At 50.8% G+C, this 27,153-nt stretch overlaps 1 protein-coding gene across 11 annotated transcripts in view; it reads right to left on the bottom strand.

Moving 5' to 3' along the window:
- Atp2b2 (ATPase plasma membrane Ca2+ transporting 2) overlaps positions 1-27,153 on the bottom strand; it is a 319,903-nt gene that overhangs the window by 20,380 nt on the left and 272,370 nt on the right. For all 11 annotated transcript variants that reach the window (XM_036181098.1, XM_036181095.1, XM_036181094.1 and 8 more), the window contains 4 exons: positions 13,173-13,414; positions 12,210-12,444; positions 3,663-3,842; positions 3,395-3,482 (listed from right to left, as the gene is read on the bottom strand). In XM_036181098.1, coding sequence (XP_036036991.1) covers positions 3,395-3,482; positions 3,663-3,842; positions 12,210-12,444; positions 13,173-13,414 — 745 coding nt within the window. The remainder of the gene's footprint in view (positions 1-3,394; positions 3,483-3,662; positions 3,843-12,209; positions 12,445-13,172; positions 13,415-27,153) is intronic.

The raw sequence follows: 27,153 nt of genomic DNA on the forward strand, positions 1-27,153 counted from the left end.
TTGGCTTGGGGCTGCCCATCCTCCAGTGCTGTCTTTGCTCCCGAAGTCCTAGGCAGTCCTACCTAGAAACACAATCCCCTAGCTATTCTGCCCAGACCCAGGAGGTCTGTGCACCTTCAGGGACTCCCACATCTGCTTTTCCAGCACCTTCTACCCGGGAACTCCAGTCACACACAGGGAGGCCATGGCCATGCCCTTTGCTAGTGATCCTGCCCCACTGGTTTTGACCTCTCTCTGCACACACATCGTTGATGAAATAATTGGTGGAAACCAGATTGAACACAGCCCCTCATGTCATCACTGTGGCTGTTGGCCTTCTGGACCATGTGCAGGCACTGCCCTGTCTGTGCCAGGCAAACAGCAGCAGCCTGCGGAGGCAGGAGACAATTTTCCAGGTTTGGGACACCATTCCCTCTCTCCCACCCAAAGCCCAGCCTCCATGCCAGGTCCCTTGGGAGTCATCCTGGCTATTCCCATTGGCAGGCAGCCAGTGCAAATCCCACTGTCCCAGGCTCAGCCTGTTTGAACTCCTATCCCTGAAGCTGGTCAATCTTTGACTCCTGGGTCATTGGCCAGCATTGGGCTTCTCCAAGGCAAGGGACTCGCCAGGCCCTACACTGCATGGTTCCTTTGGGTCTCCCTGTGGTCATATCTCTATCCTGTCTCTCCTGGCCTCTCAGCAGCTGGTCCCACAGTGGACCACGCTCTTCTCTGTAGGCTTCCCTCCTGTCTTCCTAGTACCTCTCACCCCTGGGTACCCCTCCTCCACTTGTCTCTCTCGTCTTTTTTTTTTTTTTTTTTTTTTGAGACAGGGTTTCTCTGTGTAGCCCTGGCTGCCTTGGAACTCGCTCTGTAGTCCAGTCTGGCCTCAAACTCAGATATCCACCTGCCTCTGCCTCCTGAGTGCTAGGATTAAAGGCGTGTGCCACCATCGCCCAGTATCTAATGGTCTTATTTCTACCAACACACAGGTGGGTGCCCTGGGTTCTTCCTCTTCTGAGGCTTCCCTGCCCCCCATATGCCCATCACCCCATAGGGCTCTAGCTGAGGCTCACATTATCCTGGCTCAATGGCTGTCTGTCGCAGATGGTACTACTAGAATGTCAGAGGCCCTGGCTCAGAAGTCTTACATTAAATATTAGCATCTCCCCAGGTCTGTCATGCCTGACACCCATGATGGTCAAGGTCAATCTCCCTTGGTCTCCTCTTGTTCTCTCCCAAATGACACCAGGGGCCTCTGCACAGTGTAGTTCCCTGTGCTGTCTGGAACACAGAGCTGCTCCCTACCCCCATCCCCACCCCCGGGTTTCACATCCTCTCCAGCCTGAGCAGGAGTCCAGTGGCTGGAGGAGAATTTCTGCATTGTTTAGTGATATGGCTTGGTGCCTGTCCTGTGGAACCTGTGCTGTGAAACCCATCCTGTGGAACCTGTCCTGTGGAACCCATTCTGTGGAACATGTGCTGTGGAACCTGTCCTGTGGAACCCATTCTGTGGAACATGTGCTGTGAAACCCGTCCTGTGGAACCTGTCCTGTGGAACCTGTGCTGTGGAACCTGTGCTGTGGAACCTGTGCTGTGGAACCTGTGCTGTGGAACCCATTCTGTGGAACATGTGCTGTGGAACCTGTCCTGTGGAACATCTGCTGTGGAACCTGTCCTGTGGAACCTGTGCTGTGGAACCCATCCTGTGGAACCTGTCCTGTGGAACCCATTCTGTGGAACATGTGCTGTGGAACCTGTCCTGTGGAACCCATTTCGTGGAACATGTTTGCTGTGTGAAACCCGTCCTGTGGAACCTGTCCTGTGGAACCTGTTGCTGTGAACCTGTGCTGTGGAACCTGTGCTGTGGAACCTGTGCTGTGGAACCCATTCTGTGGAACATGTGCTGTGGAACCTGTCCTGTGGAACATCTGCTGTGGAACCTGTCCTATGGAACCTGTGCTGTGGAATCCGTGCTGTGGAACCCATCCTGTGGGACATCTGCTGTGGAACCCATCCTGTGGAACATCTGCTGTGGAACCTATGCTGTGGAACCTGTGCTGTGGAACCTGTCCTGTGGAACCTGTGCTGTGGAACCTGTCCTGTGGAACCCATTCTGTGGAACATGTGCTGTGAAACCTGTCCTGTGGAACCTGTGCTGTGGAACCTGTGCTGTGGAACCTGTGCTGTGGAACCTGTGCTGTGGAACCTGTCCTGTGGAACCTGTGCTGTGGAATCCGTGCTGTGGAACCTGTCCTGTGGAACCTGTGCTGTGGAACCTGTGCTGTGGAACCTGTGCTGTGGAACCTGTCCTATAGAACCTGTGCTGTGGAACCTGTGCTGTGGAACCTGTCCTGTGGAACCTGTGCTGTGGAACCTGTGCTGTGGAACCTGTCCTGTGGAACCTGTCCTGTGGAACCTGTGCTGTGGAACCTGTCCTGTGGAACCTGTCCTGTGGAACCTGTGCTGTGGAACCTGTCCTGTGGAACCTGTGCTGTGGAACTCATCCTGTGGAACCTGTGCTGTCCATAGTGAAGGACCAGCTAGAGCACACAGTAGTTCTTCCATAAATGCTCAGTGACAGAGTTGGGGAGTGAATTGATGAGTCAGTGAGGTGTGAGGGTGAGCTAGAGTCTTCTGCTGCAGAGTCTGTGAGTGAGGGATGAAGGTGAGCTAGGATCTTCTGCTGCAGAGTCTGTACAAGTCCCGGGGTTCCATGCTTCTATCCACAGGCCACATCTGCTTCCATCTTTAAGACACATGAATCTAAGATGCTAGGGGTGATCCCAGGCAGAGTAAGAACCCCACCTTCTGGACAGTTTACAGATGGGGAAACAGACTTGGACAGACTTGCCAAGGCCTCAGAGAGGGTAGTAGGAGTCCTGTGAACCAGGGCTGTGACTGCAGGAGTGCTGGGTGGTGTTGCTGAGGCTCTGTGAGTGGTTATGGCAGGCAGAAAGGTTCTAGCCTTCCACTATTCCCAAGACTTCTCATCCTTTGGGTTTGTTCACAAGGGATGGTCAGTCTGGGAACTGACTGAGGAGGAAGGTGGGCTGCCTTTCAGATGACAAAGAACAGTAAATACTGCTAAGGCATGAAAGAGCCGGACGATTTCTGAAGGTCGGCATAAGAGGCTTACATGGACTAGAACACTCCTTAGCCCAGGCAGCCCTCCTGCCAGGTGATCTGAGGCCCCAGGCCCAGGCCCACTGCTACCTAGAGGAAGTTGGAGGATTAGAAGAGAGTCTCACAGTCTCCCATGCCCCCTTCCCCCAGGGGACCCATCCTCATGTGAGGAGAATCCCTGGTGTGCCCTCTTCCCTTCTTCAGGGAAGCTGCAATACCATGCAAATGGGGCTTGGCTCAGGCTGGGTTGGTTCTGGGCTCAGAATTACCAGCATCACCTCGGTCTTACCTTTGACCAGTGTGTGCTTATCCGTGGGCGAGGAGCGAGCCAGCACCCTCAGCTTTGGCCAGATCTTGTCAATCCGCTCCTGCTCAATCTGGAGAGGGGTGTGGTATGTCGGTGGGGTCAGAGAGAGAAATTGAACCCCATGCAGTCACTGGGCTCTTCGGGGGCACACCAGCTGGCTTCTGTTCAAGCATGCAGTGCCCACGCCTCCCGGCCCCCTCTTGAGCTTGGCCGGCTGCACAGCCTTTGCAGTGGCCGAGTGAGCGCGTACCTCCCCCTTCTCATTGCGGATCCTCCGGTTGAATTCTTTGCCCTCCAGGCACAGGAAGTCCTCCCCAGGGTGGATAATGCCACACTTGATGGCGATGGCCCGGGCTGTGTTGATATTGTCACCAGTGACCATGCGGACTGTGATACCTGCCCGCTGGCACTTGCGGATGGCTTCTGGGACCTGTGCAAGAGGGTAGGAGCCATGCAGGAGGGCGCCACTTGGGTAGGCCCTCCATGTCTTTAAGGAGTCCAGGGTTATCCCTTCTCCCAGGCAACCTCCCTAGGTAATGAACCAGAAGCTGATGGTGCCTATGGCCTCTCTTCTATGCCTGTGACAGGCATTACCAATTGGTCACAGCCTCCTCTGATTAAATCTTGTAGGGTCTTAGAATTTGCAGACCCCAGAGTCCCAGATAGCCACTACCTATTGGCTGTGATAGTCTATCCTGAGATGAAACCTATGGCTTCTGACCTGGATAAAAAGCATTGGAAAGTCCCTAAAAAACTTCCCCTTAAGTCTGGCCTCAGGCAAGAGTGCAGAGTGGTGGACTAACCTTACACTTGAACTTGTTCAGCCTCATCTACAGGCTCCTTGATCAGTTCCTTTGTGTATTTTCAATGCTTCTGGGGAGAGTCTTGGGCATTCAAGGCCACTTTATTTACCTTGATTTGGAATAAACACAAAGGGTGCTTCTTTGCGCTAAACAGGACAGAGAGGGATAAAGCATCTGGCCTTTGCTGACTGAAATGACATACTGACATCTGGGCCAATCAGGTCAGCCAGTCAGAGGGTGACAGGGCCCACTCCTCTCAGGGGCCTCTCCTTAGAGTGGTTAGGATATGGAACACAGCTGAGAGCCAATGCCAGTGTTCATATATGACACAGATGACCTGAATGAGTAACTGTGACCCAAGACAGTGTCAAACAAAGACATAGTTAGGGGACATCTGCTGCAAAGCATCTTTGTGTGAGAGAACATGCCACAGTGTACTGAGATCCAGAACATGCTAAAATCTTGGGCCTGTCAGGCAAGCCTGACATCCAATTCTTCTTGCATACAGTAGAACTGAGAGCTTACTCTGCCTCCTATCCACCACAAAGAGTCTGAACTAAACCTTCCAGGATCCTCTGAGCTGCTGCTCTATCTATGACAAGACTGTGGTAGTTTGAATGTAACTAGCCCCCATAATCTCATCAGGAGTGGCACTGTTGGGAGATATGGCCTTGTTGGAGGAAGTGTGTCACTGTGGGGGCGGGCTTTGAGGTTTCCTATGCTCAGGATACCACCGTATCTCAGTCCACTTCCTGCTGCCTGCAAGATGTAGGAATCTCAGCTACTCCCCAGCACCACGCCTGTCTGCATACCACCACGCTCCCTGCTATGATGATAATGGACTGAACCTCTGAAACTACAAGTGAGCCACCCCAGTTAAATGTTTTAATTTACAAGAGTTGCTGTGGTCATGGTGTCTTTTTACAGCAATAAAACCCCCAACTAAGACAAAGACCTTCCTGGGAGAAAGTATCTTTGGGTTGCTCAAGGTGAGGTGAGGTCATGACTAGCATCCTTGTAGAGAGGAAGACTAGGATATAGAGATGTACACATGAAGGGGTGCCCAAGGTGTGAAGACAGAAAATGCTGGGCATGTCCTGTCACCATGGTCCTGGTCTGAATGCAAACCATCTCTTAGGCTCCTAGGAGGTGGGGCTGGTTGCCAGGGGAAGGTCTTGGAGAGTTACAGTTTAGCCCTGGTTGTGGACCCACTTTGCTGCCTGCCAAGCCTTCCCCACCGGCCAAACTGGACCCCCGAAACCGTGAGCCCAAACAAAGCCTTCTCTCTCAGGTGGCTTCTGTCAGATGCTTTCTCACAGTGGTGAGAAAGGTTCCTTCTAGAGCTAGCAACTCCCAGGAGGCTATGAGAAAGGCCTCTCCCCTCCCCTGGGGGTCCTGAGGTGCTGCCCTGCTCAGGGTCAATAGTGTGCCGTGTCTGGTATCTCTGGCCCACAGGAGACTCAGAGGCAAGTCTCCAGGTATGGTCAGCATATGCTTTGGGTCTTCATTAGGTCAGAGGACCTGAGACCGACTCATCCCAAGTTAGGGAACATTTGTGCTTGGTTTGGGCAGGGATAGCAAACTAACACAGGCGTTCAGTTCAGAGTCTTATGTGGACGGTTCTTGCCCTTGGTCCCAGCCCAGCCCAGGAACTGCAAGGAAGGAAGTGGGCCCTTGAAATGTCCTTCCTGGGTCTGTCCCACCTTACCCTTTCACTCCCAGGTACAAGATCTGGTTTATATAATTTAGTACACCCTCAGTGCTCAGTGTGTGTATGTATGTGTGTGTGTGTGTGACTCTGTGTGTGAGTGACTGTATATATGCATGTATATGATGTATGTGTATGTGACTGCATGTATGTATGATGTATGTGTGTATGATGCTTGTGTGTGTGGCTGTATGCATGTGTGTGTATGTGTGACATACGTACATATGATATATGGGTATGTGACTATATATATGCATGTGTATATAAGATGCTTGTATGTATGTGTGTGTGTATGTTGTGTGTGTGTATGTATGTGTGTATGTATGTTGTGTGTGTATGTATGTTGTGTGTGTATGTATGTTGTGTGTGTGTATGTATGTGTATGGTTTTTTTTTTTTTTTTTTGTGTGTGTGTGTGTAGGCAGCACACTTGCCTTCAGCCTCTGAACTGCTCTTCTAGAAACCTGCACCTTGTCTGGCTTCTATCCCTAAAGAGGGATTCAAGTTGTGTTTAGAAGGTCCTAGACGGGAAGGGCTTTGCACCATCTGACTCTGACCCCTCTGCTCATTGCCGAGGTCTGCCCCAGATATCCCTAACAGATGAATGGCCCAGTCTCTGCTTGCACACCCCTGGTGACAGGGGTGCTGCCTCTCTCTGAGGTCTCCTGTTGCACAGTCTAGCTTGTTCTTTCAAAGAACCTTCCTTTCCCCCAGACAGAGTATCGCTTTATCATACCCGAACTCTCCTACAGAGATGGGTCTTCAGGGCAGGCTGAGACTAAGCTCTGGAAAGCACAGTGGAAGGTGAGTGGAGGGTGAGAGAGAGGAGAGTGAGCGGAGGAAAAACCTCTGAGAGCTTCCTGGAGGAAGGAGTGTTTAAGCTGGCTCTTTCCTGTTACAACAGCCGAGGCTCTGCTGTGAGGTAGCATGCAGGGCTCAGGCCATGCAGACAGCACACAGCGGTCCTGTCCACATCGTTGACTTCTGGTATACAGACAGAGAAGCTCCAGGTGTGAGGGGTCTGGGCTGTACTGTAGGCCATCAGAGGGACTCCAAGGAAGGTGTGGGATGAGGGCTGGTGGCTGTGAAGGAAGCTTCTGAGGAAGCTGAGGTCAGACAGCAGGTGTGTGTGGGGTGGGGTGGGGGTGGGGCTTGCTCCAGTAGGGCGCCAGTCCTGCACTAGAGACAAGGTGGTTTGTGTGTAGTTTAGGACTCATGCTTTGTTTTGCCTTAGAGTCTTATGCTGAAGACCAGGCTGGCCTTGAACTCACAGAGATCCACCTGCCTCTGCCTCCTGAGTGCTGGGATTAAAGGCATGCGTCACCACACCTGACCCAGGACTCAGACTTCTCAGACGACCTCACAGGATAGAGCTGACCACATTCTAGGCTCTGCCAAGCAAGCCAGGTCTGGGTGAAGAACAAGGCTTTCCTCTCCCAAACCTAATAGGGGTTTTCACAAGGACCCATGTGCTGCACCTTGGTTAAGTTTAGACCGGAGTGTTCTCTGAGGGCCTGTATGTTGGAGTCTCAGTCCCCAGGCTGGCGCTGTCAGGAGGACCTTTAAGAGATGGGTGTGTGTGATGTGTCTTGGAAGGGGACTCAGGGACCTCAGTCTCTTCTGTCTTTTGCCTCTCACTCTGACATGAACTGTGGCTTTGCCGTGTGCTCCACCACCACGTTGCTGCCTTGCAACAGGCCCCAAAGCAGTGGGGCCCACTGGTCATGAACTGTTACCTGACATCGTGGGCCCAGTGGAACCTTTCCTTTCTGTGCTGATTATGTCCATTATTTCGTTACACCAATGGAAAGCTATGGTTTGCCTTTTCTTTTCCTACTCTGCCCCTGCTGCCTGGGACACCCTGTTCCCCTCAGCCTTTATGTGAGAGCTTTCACTTGCCTTCTGTGCTCAATGCTCTCTACTCATGAAGTGTTTAGATCCCTCCAACCCAGAGAGACATTTCCTTAAACTGGTCTCAGGGTTTTCTTTGGTCGCTCACTTATTCACTCAACAAACAGCAGTGGAAGATTCAGTTGTTCCGAGCTCTGAGGACCGAGGAGATGGTTAGGACTCCAATCTCTGGAGCATGGATCTAGTTGAAATATGCTTTCCATATAAATAAAACTAGCGTTAACTATTTTAGAAAGTGGCTTCCTCTGCTAAAATTATCCTAGATATTCTCACTGAGGAAAAACCGCCAGGAAATGGGCGCTTCCTGTTGTCATTACATAAAGGCTTTTAAACATCTGCTGTTTCTGGTGACAGCCGGTGTCTGTGACTCCAAGGGCTCTGAACACCCCCGGGGTAACCTCCCGGTGTGTCCTAGACTGATGCTCTACTGACAGCTTCCTCCATGCTCTCGACTGTCAGCTTTGGGATTGTCTTGAGTAGGGACTTCAGTGAATGTTTGATGCTGCTTGGCCTGTGGAGGACCTGAGGGAGGAAACTGAGGTGGGTGGAGAGTGTTCACCTGCAGCTGAAGAGTGAGCCCAGGGAGGTCTGGGGGACCCCCTGGAGAGCCCCCTCTTCCTGGGTCTCACTATGCTGGAGCTTAGTATAGGGTGCTCACTGTGAGACTCCAGGAACCGTAGGCTGGGTAAAGGGAAAGAGGACAGAGCTGGGGAGGCTTCAGGAGACAGCTGACATGGGGTGGGGTGGGGTGGGGTGGGGATGGGGGGACGACACGGGACAGGACAATGCAGGAAAGTCACTCACCAAAGTGGTGATAGGGCTGCCTGTGAGGTGGGAACTGGGGCCTGGGTGTGGTGGGGACTCACTGTGAGGTGGGAACTGGGGCCTGGGTGTGGTGGGGGACTCACTGTGAGGTGGGAACTGGGGCCTGGGTGTGGTGGGGACTCACTGTGAGGTGGGAACTGGGGCCTGGGTGTGGTGGGGACTCATTGTGGGGTGCAACTGGGGGCCTTGTCAGAATGAGGCTCTAGGTTCCAGTCTCAGCAGGAGAAGGAAGACCCCACCCCCACCTCACCCCCCAGATCTGCCGGTTTAACTTTGAGATTCATAGTCCACCCTTCTCATTCCCAGACAGGGAAACTGAGGCCCAGGAGATGTTTCACCTGAGGCACCTGTGATGTTTTATATCGACTGCCAATGACAGTATCTGCAGTCATCCTGAGGTGAACTCTCTGGCCGTGTCTGTGAGGGATTTTCCAGATTAGGTTAATGGGAGTGGGGAAATCCACCCTAATGATGGGCAGTATCTGTCCATGGGCTGGGGTCCTGGACTGAATGACGAGGAGAAAGCAAGCTGAGCCCCAGCATCCATCTCTCTCAGCTTCCTGACGGCAGATGCCATGTGGCCAGTGCCTCACACTCCCACCATCATGCCTTCCCTTCCAAAAGGTAAGCTCAGATAAGCCCTTCCTCCTTAAGCTGCTCTGGTCAGGTGTTTTGCTCAGCGATGAGAATATCAGAGGGGCGTGTTAGAGCTGGTGTTCCAACTATGCTGTCAATCAAGGAAGCTCCAGCTTGCAATTCTTTAGAAATGAAACTAAATAATAACTATTTGTGTGTGTGTGTGTGTGTGTGTGTGTGTGTGTGTGTGTGCATGGTTTTTACACACCACAGTGTATGTGTGGAGGTCAGAGGACAATTCTGGACAGTTGGCCCTCTCTTTCCACTTTCATCAGAATTCTGGAGATTAAACTAGAGTCATCTGGCTGGTGCAGTAAACACTTGGACCCACTGAGCCAAGCCATCTTGCTGGCATCATAGCATGCACTTCTGAATACACATTCCAGTGGGCCATGGGTGAGATGGGAGTCCAGGCTGGATGACTGAAAGACGCTGGGGAGGATGTGGACTGATGGAAGGCCTAGTTGGGGTAGCTATGAGGCTTCTAGCAGCTGCTTCTGGTCTAAAGATGACAGATCCCAGAAGGAAAGGGCCCCTGAGTTGACACCTATCCTATAGATAGAAGATAAAGGTCCCAAGGAAGCAGCTGGCTTGTTGGGAGCAAAGCTTGGGTTTGGGTCCAGCTGCCCCTTGCCGCTTCTGTGTTTGAAGCAAGAGCTCTAGATGATAATACTGTCATTGAAAAGTACCAGGGTTTAGTCCTTCACCAAGGTCCTGGGCATGGAGCTCTATGGCACCTGGGTCCAGGCCCAGAACACAAGGTCTACTCTGGATCCGTCCAGCCACTTACAGCAAGACTTTGGGACCGTCCTGGTCTCTCAGGGCTCAGACAGTGTGCATCTATAAACTGATGAGCAGGAAGGAGATCTGAATGAGACCAAAGTTCAAACCTCAATGAACAGCATTCAAAATGGAAGAGGACACTTGTGGCAGTTTTGACTTCATGGAAGTCTAAGTTGGTGAAGTGTGTTACTAAGTCACAAGGATGGGTCATAGCTAAAACCCTAGTGCAGGTTTATTATCACCCTCTGGAAGGATGTTTCCAAAGCTGGTTGGGGAGAGGTCAGTCTGGAGTTGGAGGAGGCTGACAGAAGGGAGCACCTGGGAAGAGGCTGGGCAGGGCCTGGGCAGGTGGCCTGACACACACCGTGACAAACCTCTGCTGCCTGTACCCAGTGATTTCTAGTAAGGAGATAGTAGATAAACCCATCTCTGGGAGGCCTGAGCCTGCTAACTGCTGGTGACAAGCAGCTGTCCCGGGAGGCTGAAAACCATCTTCAGGGACTCAGAGTTGACAGGTCCCTGATAGGCAGACAGACAGGAAGAGGGCTACAAACAGATAATATAGAAACAAACTTTCTGAGCTCCCTTCTCTCTCTCTCTCTCTCTCTCTCTCTCTCTCTCTCTCTCCCTCCCTCCCTCCCTCCCTCCCTCCCTCCCTCTGTGTGTGTGTGTGTGAGGGTGGGGAGCAGTAAGAACAGTGCTGGAGGGCTGGGATCAGGTCCATTCACTTCTATTCATTCATTCTACAAGCTCCTGCTTATTCTGAAGGCTAGGCTGTTGCCAATACAGGATCCTGAGAAAATGACTCAGCTGGGGAGGCCATTAGGTGGCCTCATTTTTGGGCCACTGACCTATATGCTGGTCTTGGTGTTCATATGTGTGTAGTCTGCTCCTTTACACCATCTCATGGGCATGTGTGGGCATGGAGGAAGATACTGTTATACCCAGGCTACTGAAATGGCTCAGAGAAGTTATGTAATTGGTTCAATGCTACACAGCTCAGCAATGCTCACACATGGGGATCCAGGTCTGTCTGATACCTGTGCTCACACTCCAATGTCTCTCATAGCTGCCTAGGTGTCAAAGTCCATGTTTGTGACCTGGGTTCACCTGTTCTTTGGAAGACAGAATTCTACAGCACCAGGCAGGAGCCCAGAAGACAGCTCTCTACCTATCTCCACTTTGAAAAAGGGACCACTGAGGCCTTGACAGAGCAGAGAGTGTCCAGAGGCCCAAAGAGAACACTATAAGGGCAGGACACGGGATCTGCCATTGTTGGAGGAAGGTATTCCCTCTGGGTATCAACACTAAATCTCACAGCTGAGGCCTACATGGATCCACTGCTCTCCTGGCTTCCTGGGTAAAGTAAATGCTTGGCCTGCCCATAGCACTGACTTCTTTCCATGAAGCCTAATCCTCCATGGGCAGACACGGACCACACAGCCCTTCTGTGGTCATGACAGGCCTGGAGCACCCTGTGAAGAACACGTCACATACATCATTTTCATCCTCGCCACGTGGATGAAGTCATCTGTCCCTTCTGCTGGGAAAGTGACTGGCCATTGACTTGGGAGTATTGCCTCCCAGATGCATGCTGAAGACAGATAGTGGCTGTATTAGCAGGCTGGCCAGGGCACCCTATTACTGAGCCACCTCTGGGCAGAGAGAGACTGAGACACTTACAGGACACTGTGCTCTGGGCTCTCCTGGGAGGATGTCCTGTGTACCCAGCTGTAATGGAGGCTTGGACTCCAGAACATGACAATAGTTACATCCTATAGGATTAGAGGCTTCTGGAGCTAGGCATGCCCTACATCTGAACCTAGGGAGACAGGAGGGAAGTGCCCTTAGTGTCTGTGGGTGGGTGGGTGGGGGTATAAAACTGTTCTCACCCTGAACAGCACCTGCTTGTGGGCTGGGGGGTGGTCCTTCCCAGGTCTTTCTGAGTAGGCAGTTGCTAAATATGTCTACACTAGCTACAGAGTGAAATTGCTTCAGAGCAGGAAGGATCAAGGTCCTGTTGCATGGGGGCCTGAAGCTCAGAGAGCTGAGCCGAGAGAGTTCCCAGGTCACTCACTGGCCTGGCTCCAGCCCTGCCCCCTTTTCCCGAGCTCACTGGCGTCAGGGCCTACCTCAGGTCGCACTGGGTCTTCAATGCCCACCACGCAGATGCACGTGAGTTCATTGAGAATGTCATTCTCATTGTCCCAGTCAGGCTCAGGGCTGCTGGGGAAGTCACGGTAGGCCACGCAGATGGTACGGAGCCCGTCACAGGCCATGGGCTCGATCACCTTCTTCACCATCTCATCTCTGTCTCGGGGCCGGAAGACACGGGGTTCACCTGCCCCACTAAGGATCTTGCAGCACCTGGGGAAGGGAAGGGAAGGAGATAAATGAAGCCCACCTACCTTAGCCATTGGATACCAACCTGATGCGCTTCCCATAATGCATCAGTACATGCAGCAGGCCTGGGCATCACAGGCAGGGGTGCAGCCTGGTGGCCTTTCTACAATATTTGCATCAGGTTCCTGAGCTGTCTGCTGCATGCTGAGTTTTAGAGGTTCAAATCGGGGTGGGGGGTGGGGGGTGGGGAGTGGTACCTCAGCTGAGATGGCTTGGAAAGCCCTAAACCTAGGCTAGTGGTTCTCCACCTTGCTAGGGTATCAGGCTCGCCCGAGGAGCAGCTAATAAAACAGAGGTGTAGGCCAGCCTTCATGGTTCCAGTGGGAGTTGTCTAGGGCTAAAACAGTAACAATGGTTTGTCTTTCTTTCCTCCCTTCCTTCCTTCCTTCCTTCTTGCTTTCTTTTTGAGAAGGGGCCTCAATGTAGACCAGGCTGGCCTTGAACTCAGAGATTCTCTTGCCTGTCCCCTGAGTGCTGGGATTAACATATGCACCACCACGCCCAGCTTCTTTCCTTTTATTTTCACTGAGGTGATTCTAATGTACTACAAGTCAGGGCTGAGAATCTCTGGGATTGACCAATGTACAAATGGGGAAACTGAGGCACAGAGGGAAACTAACTTGCTTAGGTCCAGCCTGCATAGAGATGGTGATGTGTGATCCAGACATTCACAGCTGTGCTGGGAGGCTTACTTTTTGAGCACGATCTCTGAGGCACCCTTGCTGTACATGCGGAAGCTCTCGTCAGGCATCTTGATGACAGTGCTCATGGACTTGCGCACGGAGTTGAAGGTGTACACCTTATACAGCTTCTCTTCTGGCATCTGGCTGCGCACTGGCTCGTAGTCCTGCTTCAAGTCCAGCACGAAGCCCAGCAAGCCGCACTCAGTCTTGTTGCCCACCTGCCGGGGCAGGGCGCCCTCCTTTTCCGGAGGCTGTGGAGAGAAGTGGTGTGGCTGGTGCAGGGCAGGACCTGCCACAGAGGAATCCTTGCCCTGGCTATCATTTTGACCCTGATGCTGCTGCATGGCTGAGCCCCCAGGGGTCCAGGGCCACTGGCGGCTAGGATGTGGTCTCTGAGACACTCTAGGTCTCTGAGACACTCTGGGTTAGTCCTGATTCTGGGGCAGGTCATTAGAATTTACTTTAAAAAAAATTATGTATGATTTCTGTTCTAATTTGCTTTCTATTGTGATAAAACACTATGACTAAAAGCCACTTGGGGAGGAAATGGTGTATTTCAGCTTACATGTCCTGATCATAGTCCATCATTAAGAGAAGTCAGGGCAGGAACTCAAGGCAGGAACCTGGAGGCAGGAACTGAAGCAGAAGCCACGGAGGAACATTGTTTACTGGCTTGCACCTCATGGCTTGCTCAGTCTGCTTTCTTACACAACTCAAGACCATCTGCCCAGGGTGAAACCTCCCACAGTGGTCTGGGCTCTGTCACATTAGTCATTAGTCAAGAACATGCCCCAACATATTCTATAGGCCAGTCTGATGGAGGCATTTTCTCAGTTGAGGGTCTTCTGCCTAGATGACTCTAGCTGGTGTCAGACAACGTCATAACTGCTTCAAATTCCTTTTATGTTTGCTTGTTTTGAGAAAGGGTCTGTCTCATCTAGCTCAGGCTGAATTTGAACTTGCTACACAGCCAAACACGTTCTGAAACTCCTGAACTGCTTGCCTCTAGATCCCAAGAGCTGGGATTATAAGCGTGTGCCACCAAGTCTGGCTAGATTTTTCTTTTTTTGAAAAGTAAAACGTGGGTTAAAGTTGCACCCCTCTGTATATTTCTTCTTGCCTGCAGAACTCACCATTTGGCCCAGAACTGGTCGCGATGCTCAATTTGTTTCTATTCATCCCTGGGTGTGTGTTGTGGCATTTTATTTTAAGATAACTGTTGATGAAAACTAACACAGAAGGTCCTCCACACTCTCCTCCCAGTGTCCCCCAGTGTTAGTCTCCCACATCACCATAGCAACAAGATCACAACAAGGCAGGGATGCAGACCCAGGCGAGGCAACCTCATTCAGACCCCACGTGCATACATGTGTATTCAGTTCTCTATCAGGGCTTGACAGCGATTCCTGGAAGCACCACGATGTCTAAACAGGACACTTTATCATGCATCCCTGTTTCACTCTGGGATGGCCACAGTCTGCCCTCTCTCTGCCTCTGGCCACCAGTTTTCACCCCTCTGCTTTCCTCCTGTCTCTTTTCTTTCAGTGCTGTGCTAGAGATCAAGTCCAAGATCCTTGTACGTGCTGAGTGCTTGGCCATGTGCTTTAACCATTGCACTACATTCCCGGCCTGTGTCAATCATGCCAAGCGTGGCACATATGTGAAGTCATACAGGATGTCATTGGTGGCGACTGGCCTTTTCACCCAGCCTAAGCCCCTTGAGACCAGGTGGCCCATGTCTCATGCCTTTCAGTAGCACGTCCACAGTGTGGGTGGACCATCCTCCTGGTTTTTATTTAGGTTAGAACATACAGAATAGCTATTTCTGTTACATTAAAAAAATTGGCCAAACAGGGCTGGAGAGATGGCTTAACCATATAGTGCCTGCCAGATAAGCATGAAGCCCTGGGTTTGGACTCCTAGTACCCTCATGAAAACCTGGGAGTGGTGGTGTGTACTTGTGAACCCAGTGCTGGGGAGGCAGAGATGGAGAGATCTCTGGAGCTTGCTGGCCAGATAGCCAAGCAAAATTGGTGATAGACTGTCCCCCAAAATAAGGTGAAGCCAGGCATGGTGGTGCACATCTTTAACCTCATCACTCAGGAGGCAGAGGCAGGTGGGTCTCTTTAAGTTCGAGGCCAGCCTGGGCTATATAGTGAGATGCTGTCTCAATAAAACAAAATAAAAACAAAAACAAGCCGGGCAGTGGTGGTGCACGCCTGTAATCCCAGCACTCGAGAGGCGGAGGCAGGCGGATCTCTGTGAGTTCGAGGCCAGCCTGGTCTACAAAGTGAGTTCCAGGATAGCCTCCAAAGCTACAGAGAAACCCTGTCTCAAAAAACCAAACCAAACCAAACCAAACCAAACCATACCATACCAAACCAAAACAAAAAACAAAACGAAAAAAACCATAAAACGAAAAAACAAAGTGGAAAGGGATTGAGGAGATACCCAATATTGACCTCTGGCTGATACACACCCATACACCCACATGCACATCCACACACACCTGAACAGGAGCCTTTTCAAGAGGCCTAGCCCAATGTCTGAGTGGGCATGTAGCTCTGTCTTGCTTGTTAGTAGCTTCCAATCAGGAGGTTAGACCCCTGCTGCCACTCAGCCCCTCCACAGTCCCTTTGTGAAGCTGGTTTGTGTTTCCCACTCCAGGGTGTTTCTTTTAAACTACTCAACAAATGCCTCGCTACAAGTAAGCACAATTGACTCATCCTTTCTCCTGGTTCTTCTCTCTTTTCTTTCTCTCCACCTGCTGGCCCTCTGGCAGCATCTCTTGTCCTGGAGGCTTAGAAAAACATGGGCCTAGCTCCTGCAGAATCCCTTTCTCTTTGCTGGTGGGCAAAGTCCTTTTCTTCCTTAAGGACATACTCAAATATCACCTGTGTGGGTCCATCTTTTGTCTTCTAATTCCCTCCAAGTTCCCAGGGCAATCATGGACCCAGCACATAGTAGGTGCTTACCTACCACATTGTAGGTGCTTACCTACTATTTGCTGATGGCTCAGGATGAACTAGCTGGCTGGGAAAGATGTAGGACATTAGGTCAGTATAAGATGCTTGCACATGATCAGTAAGGGTGGGTGGGGTTGGGATAAGTGCGCAAGTGGCTGCTGGGAGCACAGCTCTGCAAGTGCCCACACCCCCTCCTGCACCCCCTCCCCCAGACACACACCTACGCATCTCACTGAAAATTACTGTGTAGCTACTTGGGTGGTGGGTCTTCTGGAACAGTAATGGCTGCTGGAGATAACTGTAGGCCTGGAGAGATTTTGAAGAGGAACAAATAGCAATGGTCATGTCTGTGTTTCTTCTACCTCAGAAGTGGCTTTGCCTGGTTCTCAGACCAGTCTTGCAAAGGGGGCTATCTGAATCTCCATCCTGACCCTCCTCAGTCTTGCCCAAGAGAGCATCTGTGGCAAGGAGGCAGATTCAAAATGCCATTTTGGGGGCTGGAGAGATGAGCTCAGCAGTTACAAGCATTTAGCAACCATGAGGCCAGAGCTTGGATCCCAGAGTCCATCCTGGATAGCTCACAAATGCCTATAACCCCAGCTCCAGGGAGCTGACCCCCTCTAAGCTGCTGTAGGCACCTGCATACATATGTATATCTACACCCACACAGACACATATACATGCCACCCACACATGCACAGAAAGAAAACACAGTACAACTTAATTACAGAAGCAGATGTCAGCCTGTACCAGAGCTCAGGGCTGGGGTGAGCCCTTCATCATCATCTGGCTTACTTTCCGCTCTTACTTTTCTGTCTCAGGCCTGGGGACATATGTCTATGTGTGGGGAAATAGACATTGACAGGCAGTGGCCCCAAGACCTACGGATTCCGGGAAGGAAAGAACATTTCTAACACACCCATAGGTTTCCTCATCTGGAATGGAGGGAAGGGAGCAGAGAAAAAATATCAACCCTGTTTCTGTATTAGCAGGATGTGGTGAGGGATGGTGGAGGGACTGAGTGGCAGGTTCCTCAGCGGGTGATCTAGTGTCTAGGACAGGCACGAGGCTCAGAATATCTCCTGGCTCCCTCAGCCTGGCTAACCCGAGACTCAGCATCAAGTGCCTTGGAGGATGCCCCACGCAGGTCACGGCGAAACACTGGCGTCTCTGAGACAACTTCCTATAAAATTTTTTTTTTGAGAAAATAAATTCTAAGAGCTTCTCTTTGGCTCACTAAATGTAGTTACGTTGTACTTTAAAAACTAATTTTATAACTAACTTTCTGGTGATTTTGGAGTTTTATGTGTTTTCCACAACAGCATTCCACCCCTCCGCTAATGAAAGAAAATGACGACGCAGAGGCCTTAAATAAAAATACCTAATTACTTATTTGCCCAAGAGAGCTGAGCAGTCATGCCTGCCAAGCACCCAGCATTTTATTACCCTCCGTGAAATATTTTAATTTTCCTCTAAAAGGATTTCAAACAATCCAGTGTTGCAAATGGCAGAGCTGCCTCCTCCGTAATTCAATTTGTTTCTCTGAACTTGTGCTCTGAAATCGCCTACGTGCGTTACGAAGAAGCGGTTGGTTGCTCTTCCCCCTTCGCTCTTGACTTTTTTCATCCTGACAAACTCGGAGGTTTTGCCCCTGTGCTCCAGCTGCAGAAGGCATCTTCTCCCTGGGGCTCCTGCTCTGTGGCTAGGGCTGTGCCTGCTTAGAGGGAAGGGCTCAGCTCCCCTCCCCCACCTCCGGGAGAAGGGAAGAAGCAAGCAGCTCTTGCTACACAGTTGCTGAAGCCAGGTCTGGGGCTGCCGCCGCCGCAAAAGTGTCCTGAATCCGCTCTAGCGCTCCCACCCTTACTTGGTTATTACCACCCCGACCCCGAGCAGCATAGCACCCGGTGTAGGCACGGGCCCATGACAGCGGGGCCCATTGATGCCTCTGTCTTTTGGTGCTGAGGGATGATTGCAGTGAAATCAACACAGGACTTGAAGAGCTATAAACAACAAATTCGGTTATAAAAAAATGGGATTAATGGCTCAGTGGGTAAAGGCGCCTGCTGCCAAGCCAAAGACCCGAGTTCAAGTCCTGGAAGCCACCGGTTGAAGGCGAGAGCTGACTCCACAAAGCTGCCCTCTGACCTTTCCACAAGTGTGCCACGGCACGTGCGGACTTATACTCACACACATCCCACACACCCACACCCCCACAAATATAAAAAATTAAAACCAAATTCCCAGTATACATCACCTCACACCCATTGTGATGCTGCTATTAAAGAACAAAAGCTTCATGAAATAACAAATGTTTGCAAGAACGCTGAGTACCCGGAACACTTGGACGCTGTTAGCTGGAATGTAAGACGATGCAGATACTGCATAACACGGGATGCCCCTGAAACACTTAATGGAGAGAAACTGTCACACAATAAAGGGTACTTCTGGGTGTCTTCTTAAAACATCGACCAACAGGGACTCTAAGAGACGCTAGTGCATTCATGTTCACGGCAAACAAGCTGTGGAAGCAACTGATGGATGAATGGAGACACAGACTGTGGTCTACACACACGTTGGACTATCACTGAGTCTTAGAGGAAAGACATTCTGACGTCTGCTGTTACACGGGAGAAGTTGAGGACATTATGCTAGGAGAAATAAGCCGAGAGGCATCAACTCATAGAGATGGAGGGCTGAGCGGCTGCTGCCAGGAGCTCAGGGAGGGGCGTGGGAGGTTGCTGCTAATGTAGCCGGAGGGTCAGTTCTGCAAGATGGCAAGTGTAGGGATGGGTTGCAGCCATGGAATACACACAATCCTACTAACCCATGTGTCTAAAGATGGTTGAAAGGGTCAAGATGGCTAAAATGGTCAGACCTCATGGTACATGTGTTTTATTACAATGAAGGAAAACATCTAATCAAGCTCCATGGTAACCGCTGCTTTGAGTAGTAAATATCCTCTAAAGGTCAAAATGTCTTAGAGTCTGACACCATTAGGAGGGGGCAGAGTCTTTAAGAGGAAGGCAGAGTGGGGGGGGGGTCTTAGAGTCCCTCTGGGACTCCAGTCTCATCCTTTGGCTTCCTGGCACCGTGGTGACTGGCTTTCTCTGCCGCATGCATCCACCATGATATATGGTCTCACCAGAGCCCCAAAGCCTTTGCCCCACTGATCATAGATGGAAACCAACCAAAATGACCGATCCCTTGTTCGAAGCTGGTTTCTCTTGGACATCTGTTACAGACACTTGGCTGCTGATAAAGTGCGATTTGGTGATTGTCTACAGGACTGGTTTTCTGGGACTAAACACCATCCTCAAGGACAGACAGTGGCAATGAAAGCCATGCTTGAATTAGTCACCAGACATGACCATTTCTCTCCGAGTTGACTCCGCTTCCTGCTGAAGCCCTTGCTCACATGCCCCTCAGGCTGCATCCTCATGGCTCCCAGGAGGTGGGGCTGCTCTTCCCATTTTACAGCAGTGTGCTCTGAGGCTCCATGAGGAGAGGTGGCTTTACTCAGATGCAGCTGAGCCAGGACCGTCAGTCCCTGGATCTGCACTCACAGCAACTGCTGGTGGCTCCGGCCTCCCTCAGGAACACGGCAGACCCTTCATAGTTCATAGAGTTCATACAATCAGGAGGCCTGCGTAATAGGCTCATCTCTGCCTCTAGCACTGGGGACCAGCCAACGATGACTATCTAGTTGATGGATAATTCTTCTGTCTACATAGCCTGCTGCCAATAGGACCCCAGATGGAGTGAATTTTGGCAGAATTTGTCCCCCACAATTGTCACCTGAGGGTCTTCCTCCCCAGAGCTTCTCAAGAACTAGGTTTCTTGAAGAGAGCAAGGTGACCAAGTCATCAGTGAGCCACACTAGTGAGCCATGAGAGCTTTCTGAGAGGCTGGGGAGCAGGAGGATGGATGGGTGTCCTGGACACAGGAGTCCCTGTGATGTGGGAAGCAAAATCCTTAGGTACCTTCCCAAGCTCTCTGTGCTGTATATTGACTGCTCATATGGACCGAGATCTGCATATGCTGGCATATGCTATGTGTGCATAGTGTGTGCAGTGGCTGGGAGGGGTGTGTTATATATTACAAGTGAGTAGCATGCATGTATTGTAGTATGTATATGCTACGGAGTGTGAGTGTGTGTGTGTGTGTGTGTGTGTGTGTGTGTGTGTGTGTGTGTGTGTGTTGTATGTTGTATGTGGTGGGTGATGGTATGTAACCTGCATATGCATATACAGTATAATGTACCCTGTGCTCTGTGTGCTGTGATGTGTAGTGTGAATGGCATGAGGGTATAGTGTGGTGATATTTTATCTGTGTACCCCAATAAAGCTTATCTGAGGATCAGAGGAAAAAGCCAGCCACTACAGTAAACAAAGAAGGTCAGGCAATTACCTTTAATCTTAGCATTTGGAAGGCAGAGATCCAGATGGATCTCTGTGAGTTCAAGGCCACACTGGGAACTGAGCCAGGTGTGGTGGCACATGCCTTAAATTTCAACACTAGTTAACCATAGAGGTCTGGAGGTCTGTACAGACAGACAGGAGTGACAGAGCTGGGCAAAAAGAGGAAGTGATATAGCTGGGCAGAGATAGGAAGGAAGTGAGATGGCAGAACAGAAAGGACATAGGCGTGAGTATACAGGAAGTGGCTTTCTCTGGAGGCTGAGGAGTTGGAAAGGTGAAGCTGGCTGTCGCTTGTCCTATTCCTCTGATCTCTCAGTTTCCACCCTAATATCTGGCTTCTGGATTTTTTTTTTTTTTATTAATAAGGCCATCATCTTACAGTATAGGGTATATGGAGTATATTCTATGTATGCTGTTCTTTGTGATGTGTTATGAGGGGTTGTGTGAAAAGTGTGTTGTGTATTGTATGGTATTTGCTGTGTGTGCTGTGCTATAAGGTATGTATGTGATATGTATTACATGTTGTGGTATCCTATGTTACATGTAATGTGTAGCAACATGTAGTGTGTGTTGGCATGAGAGTGTGTGCTGGTGAGAATTTGTACTGATGTGAGGTGTGTCCTGGTGTGAGGGTGTGTCCTGGTGTGAGGGTGTGTCCTGGTGTGAGGGTGTGTGCTGGTGTGAGGGTGTGTCCTGGTGTGAGGGTGTGTGCTGGTGTGAGGGTGTGTGCTGGTGTGAGGGTGTGTCCTAGTGTGAGAGTCTGTGTTGGTGTGAGGTGTGTCCTGGTATGAGAGTGTGTGCTGGAGTGAGGGTGTGCCCCGCTGTGAGGGTGTGCATTGGTGTGAGGGTGTGTGCTGGTGTGAGAGTATGTCCTGGTGTAAGGGTGTGCAGGTGGAGTGTAGGGCACAGGGTGGGATGCTGCTATTAATAGCTCAATCAGAACTAGAATACCCATCTGTGTCCCTTACTCTAGATATCTTTCTCCAGAGATGGCTGTTTGTAAAAGGTGAAAATCAGGATTGTCACTGAGTTACATGGTGGTTCCTGTCGTCTTTCCTACCCCAAGCCACCATCTACTTCATGCCTGCAAAGTCTCTTCTGGGTTTTTCCACATTTCTTGGTCTTCCAATCTTGGCCAGAGTCTAGCTACAGGTGTTGTCTGACTAGGAGCCACTGAGACTCACTGCAGCTAGACTGGACCCTGGATTTGAAGCCAGGACCTGATTCCAAGGCATCTCCACTTCCCACAACCATTTGAGTCTCCCTTGGCCTCCCATCATCAGCCCAGCTCCACGAGTCACAGGGATACAATCAGTAGATCCTTTCTACCATTTGGGAATTCCTCAGGCTCCCTGGTCAGGGGGCACTGTAGCCACCTTAGGTACAGAGTCTCTGGGACCCGAGGGCTTCTAACAAGGCACAACTGGGCTCATCTGTTCAGAAACTACCTTGTCAGGGCCTTGTTCCTTCTGATCCAGGTCTGGCTTCAGGGAGATTCATTCTCTCTCCATAGTTCATGTTTTCAGAAACATGTCCTCTGTAGGCTCTCCCATGGTTCAGCTCCACACACAGCCATCCTCCATTTAACAGTCAAATGTTAAGTACCAGGCCTGCCTGCTTTTCAGAGCCCACGTCTGCGCAGGAGCACCCACTAGGCAAGAATAAATGTGGGCGTAAGAGCATGTCTTCCCAAGAAGGCAGGGAGTCGTTTGACTCTGAGGCAAGCCATTTCCATTGGAACACTTGTCTCTGAGAAGGGCAGGGTGACAAGAAGCCAGGAGTCTTGAGATTCAAAGAGCTGGAGACTACAAAGACAAAGGCGTGTGTACAAAGAGCTGCCAGGAGGATGTCTGAGGCAGGAAAGCAATTTGTGAAAAAAAAAAAAAAGATGACTCACACAGCTTTGGAGGTCAAGTCTAGTTCATAACCATGCACAGTAGGAGTGGAAAGAAAAATGCCCCTGTTCTCCAAAGGGATGGTGCTTAGGTTTGAGGCTGGACCGCAGGGCTTTCCCCAGTCTCCCTACCTGCCATCTCAGCCCTTGCAGGGTGTGCCGTCCATGCTTTGGTGGGTCTCCTGAGGACTGGGGGCTGGGGGTCATCAGAGGCTCATCTGTGGCCTAAACTCTCTCGGTCCCTAAGCTTCATCTCTCATCCCCATGTTTCCAGAATGAGTTGGATATCTCTCGGTTTGTGGGTCTCTCGGTGAGGCTGTACCTGCCTGGAATGCCATTGTCCCTCTGCCTTTTGAGAGCTCATTTGAAATTCTCTGAGGCCCTCTGCTACGTTGTGGCCAGGAGCCAACCTAAACTTCTGACCCTTGCTTTACTACCTTCTGGAGTTCTGGGACTATATGTGGGAACCATACATGTGATTTATGCAGGGCTGGGGACTGAATACAGAGCTTTGTGAGTGCTAGGGGAGCATTCTACCAAATGAGCTACACCCCAGCTCTGTTTGTTTAGTTTCTGAAGAACAGAAGGTACAAGAAAATCAAGAGGTATCTGGATCACTGAATGCAGCCTTTGTAGCCAACGGTGGTTTGGGAAGAGTCCAGCTCAGCAATATGGAGGCAGCAATTGAGCACTGGTGCTGCCATGGTCTGGATCTGGAGTCAATGTCTACCTCTTGTTGCCATGGAAAGAGGTATGGGGATGTTCCTAAGACTCCTTCCAATTCATTCTCATTCACTTATAGCCATCTATCTACCTACAGTTATCTCTCCACTCACCCATGCTTATCCATCCATCCATCCATCCATCCATCCATCCATCCATCCATTCTTTTACATTCACACATCATCATCCATATATCCATCCATACATCCATATACTCACCCACCAGCATCCATATAGCAATCCATGCTTATCCATCCATTTACTCACATACATATATCTACCTACCTAACCACTCACATCCATTCAACCACCTATGCACTTAGAGTGACCCATGTCCATCCATCCATCCATCTATCTATCTATCTATCTATCTATCTATCTATCTATCTATCCATCTACATCCATCCATCTATCCAACAGTACATCCATCCACCCACCATATCCATCCATTCATCCCCCACTCATCCATCCAAATCCATGCATCCATCATCTGTTCACTCACAACCTTCCATCCATCCACATACCCACAGCATCACTCTCTCTCCCTCTTTCCCTTCCTTCCTCTCCTTCATCCCATGAATAATATATCTGTTTACCTATAAAATCACCTATCCCACCTCCACCCAGCATTTCTCAGAAGTCTATTCTAGTGGACCAGAGGTGACCTAATTGCTGCTCACTGTCAAAGAGTATATATGCAGGCTTCAGGAGACGCTAAGAACACAAGAACAGTTTCTCACATGGAGGGTTAAACAGCATCTAGGAGTTGTGTCCTGTCCAGAGCCCTGTGTCCCTGGCCAAGCTCTTGTCCCAGCCCCAGTGGAAAGACACAGTATCTTTGCTGCCATTTCCTCTTGCATGTTTCAGGCTGTCCTTCAGTTTGGAGCTCCAAACTTGGCTTGCAGGGTAGATGGACATGCTGGCTAGGTTTACTTGACATGCACAGATAGTCATTTGGGAAGAGAAACTTGTCTTTGTTTTTAAGAGACAGGTTTCTCTATATACCCCTGGCTGTCCTGGGACTCTCTCTGTAGACCAGGCTAGCCTTGGACTCAGAGAGATCCACCTGCCTCTGCCTCATGAGGGCTGGATTTAAAGGCGTGTGCTACCACACCTGACTTGGGAAGAGGGACTTTCAACTGAAAAAAATGCTTCCATAAGGTTGGCCTATAGGCATATATGTAGTGCATTTTCTATATGATTGATGCAGGAAGGCCCAGTGCATGATGGTGGGTGGGGCCACCATTGGGACTGGTGGTTCTCTGTGCTAAAAGAAAGCAAGATGAGCAGCCATGAGTGAGTAATCCAGTAAGCAGCATCCCTCCACGGCCTCTGTATCAGTTCCTGCCTCTAGGTTCCTGCCTTTACTTCCCTCAGTGATGGATTGTAACCTGGAAGTGTGAGACAAAATAAGTCCTTTCCTTCCCAGGTTGCCTCTGGTCATGGTGTATCACCATAGCAACAGAAACCAACAAAGACAATGGACTTCTGTCCCAGTCCCTTCTCTGGCTTCACCTGGACCAGGAAAGGAACCCCCAAGATCCCCTTAGCCCCATGTGGCTGGAAGGGCCTGGGTGTGAAGCTGACCCTCTGGACTCCAGGCCTTTCCCAAGCCCAGTACAGGGGGATGTGGTGGTTGGTTCTGAAAATCAAAACCTGATCTGGGCCTTCTGATGGAGTAGGTATCTTTAGGGGTCTGGTTGCCTGGCTTTGCCTCTGGCTGCCTGTCAGGCTTTGGAAAAGACCCCCTTCCTACCCAGAACAATGTCCCATTCTCTAATGAATTTCCAGCTTCTGTTTTGCTACCAATAGAGCCCTCTCAGTGGGGTGGTTCAATGGTGAGTGAAAACAGCAGTTCTATCCCATGCCAACCACACACCAGGCCTTGGGCTGGCACCTGCCACTCACAAACTCACTTCATTCTATCACCATCCAATCTTTCCCCCCGAGAAACAGAATACAGAGGTTGAGTAACTTCTTTCATTCACCCAGCTAGGGAACGGTTTGAAGGCAGGCCAGCACAGGCAGCTAACACCTTCTCTCCTTATACCCCCAGATCCTAGGCTAAGGGATGTTAGCTCACAGCAAAGAGAACTGCATGCCAGAGCATTTTCAGAAAGACCCAGAAAGACAGGCACAGGAGTCCTAGGGTGACAAGCTTTGAGACACACACCGCAAGGGAACCTGTAGCCCGGGAAGTGAGTGACCTCCTGACTCGGCTTACAAATCATTACCCCAGGTCCTGGGGCCTGGCAAGGATGAAGGTCTTCTAAAGGGACCCATATGTGCCCCCCTTTGGCTTACCAGACTACTGAAACAACAGATGCTGAGAACCCGGCGGTTTCCCCAGGAATCTTAGACCGTGAGAAGGAAAAAGGCTGAAGACTGGTGCTAGCCAGAGGGGAGCTAGTCTCCTGAAGGACCTCACATGCTTCTGACTTGTCAGACCATCTCGCAGGACAGACTGGAGCCCAGATACTGACGGGTCAGTGATGGGTGGGACCGCACCCTGACCAGGGTGGTTTAGTTATGAATTCCCGTTGCCTCGTATCAGGACTTGGGCTGAGAGCAGGTCTCTAGACCCTTTTGTTCCTCTTACCGACAGGGCTGCAGTGGCCAAACCTTCCTTTCCCTGCTTTTCTCTATCAATTTTGTCTTTCACTGGACTCCTGAGGAGGAGTGGCCAAGCCTGGCTTGTAAGGAGGCTGGCTGCCAGTGCCTAGGCTCTGACCCTACCTAACTCTAGTTAACATGGCTCCTTCCCAGCCTCCCCAGCTGCATCCTCACCTTGGGCAGACTGTTGACCTCTAACCTTGATGCTGCCTGGATACAGCTTCAGCCCATCTGAAGACACCACCCGAGTTTCCTGCCAGCCTCTAAAGTGCGGCTCCATGGAGACTTCCCACTGTGCAGCCCTCTAGACAGACCGCAAGAACTCCCTCTGACTGTAAAGGACTCATAGGCATCTCAATCCAAGCCCTCCCCGTGGGGCTGTGCCCACATGGCCACCCCCACCACCCTGCTCTGGAACTGCCTGCTCCTCTTGGCCAGATCTGCAGGACAAAATCATTAACAGAGTCTTGGTTATTTTCGGGAAGCTTGGGAAGGATAAAGCTCTGCTGATCTCCCTTGCTTCCGAATTGGGGTAAAGAAGACAGGACAGTTGTCATTTCTGGCATCCTCCCCCCACCCCCCAGGGCTCTATCACACATGTTCGCCGACCTACTTTTCCTCTTCATCACTTTGCTTCCCTCAGCCTGCCGCCCCAGGCTGGCAGGGACGGCTGCTCAGCTGGTGGAGGGTACAGAAGCTGCCTCCTCCTCCACCCCTCACCAGCCCTAGCCCCACAGTGGCTGACTCACAGGCTCCTCAATAACACAGCACTTCCGCTGGCTCCTCGTAGTGGATAGCTTCGGTAATGGTCACACCCACAAGGCGGGGCGGAGGAGGAAGCGGAAGACCCAGGATCGAGAGGAGGTCTCTCTCTCATGGTTCTGGGAGTCTGGACGCAGGAGTAGACCCAGCTGAGTTCTCCAGAAAACACCGCCAGACTGCGCCATACCTTTGCCAGACCCTAAACCTATCCCTTCATTTGTAAGTTACCCCACAAAATAAACCTCCCTTTTAACTACATGGAGTGGCCTTAACAATTTCACCAATAGCTCCTTACAAAGCTACGCTGATGCATTCGAGGGTTACGGCAGACTCGGGGACAGGAGGGAAGGCCAGGACTCCTGCACATTTGGAGGGTTGCTCAGCTGCACAGAATGAGAAACACCCTACAGCTGGGAAGCAGGGAACATCTGGATGGGAGAGGTCTGATTAATTTATCAAGAGGCCACCAGTGCTTCTCAACCAAGCAGGGGGCATAGGCCAGTTAGCTGAGAAAGGGAGTTACATCTCATTCAGGGGGACGCTTCTGTAATACCAGCATCTTCCGAGAGACACACATTGTGAAATTGTTCACCCTGATTCCCCTCTCTGAAACC

This window comes from Onychomys torridus, chromosome 3 (genome assembly GCF_903995425.1).
Source record: "Onychomys torridus chromosome 3, mOncTor1.1, whole genome shotgun sequence".
Lineage (NCBI taxonomy): Eukaryota > Metazoa > Chordata > Mammalia > Rodentia > Cricetidae > Onychomys > Onychomys torridus.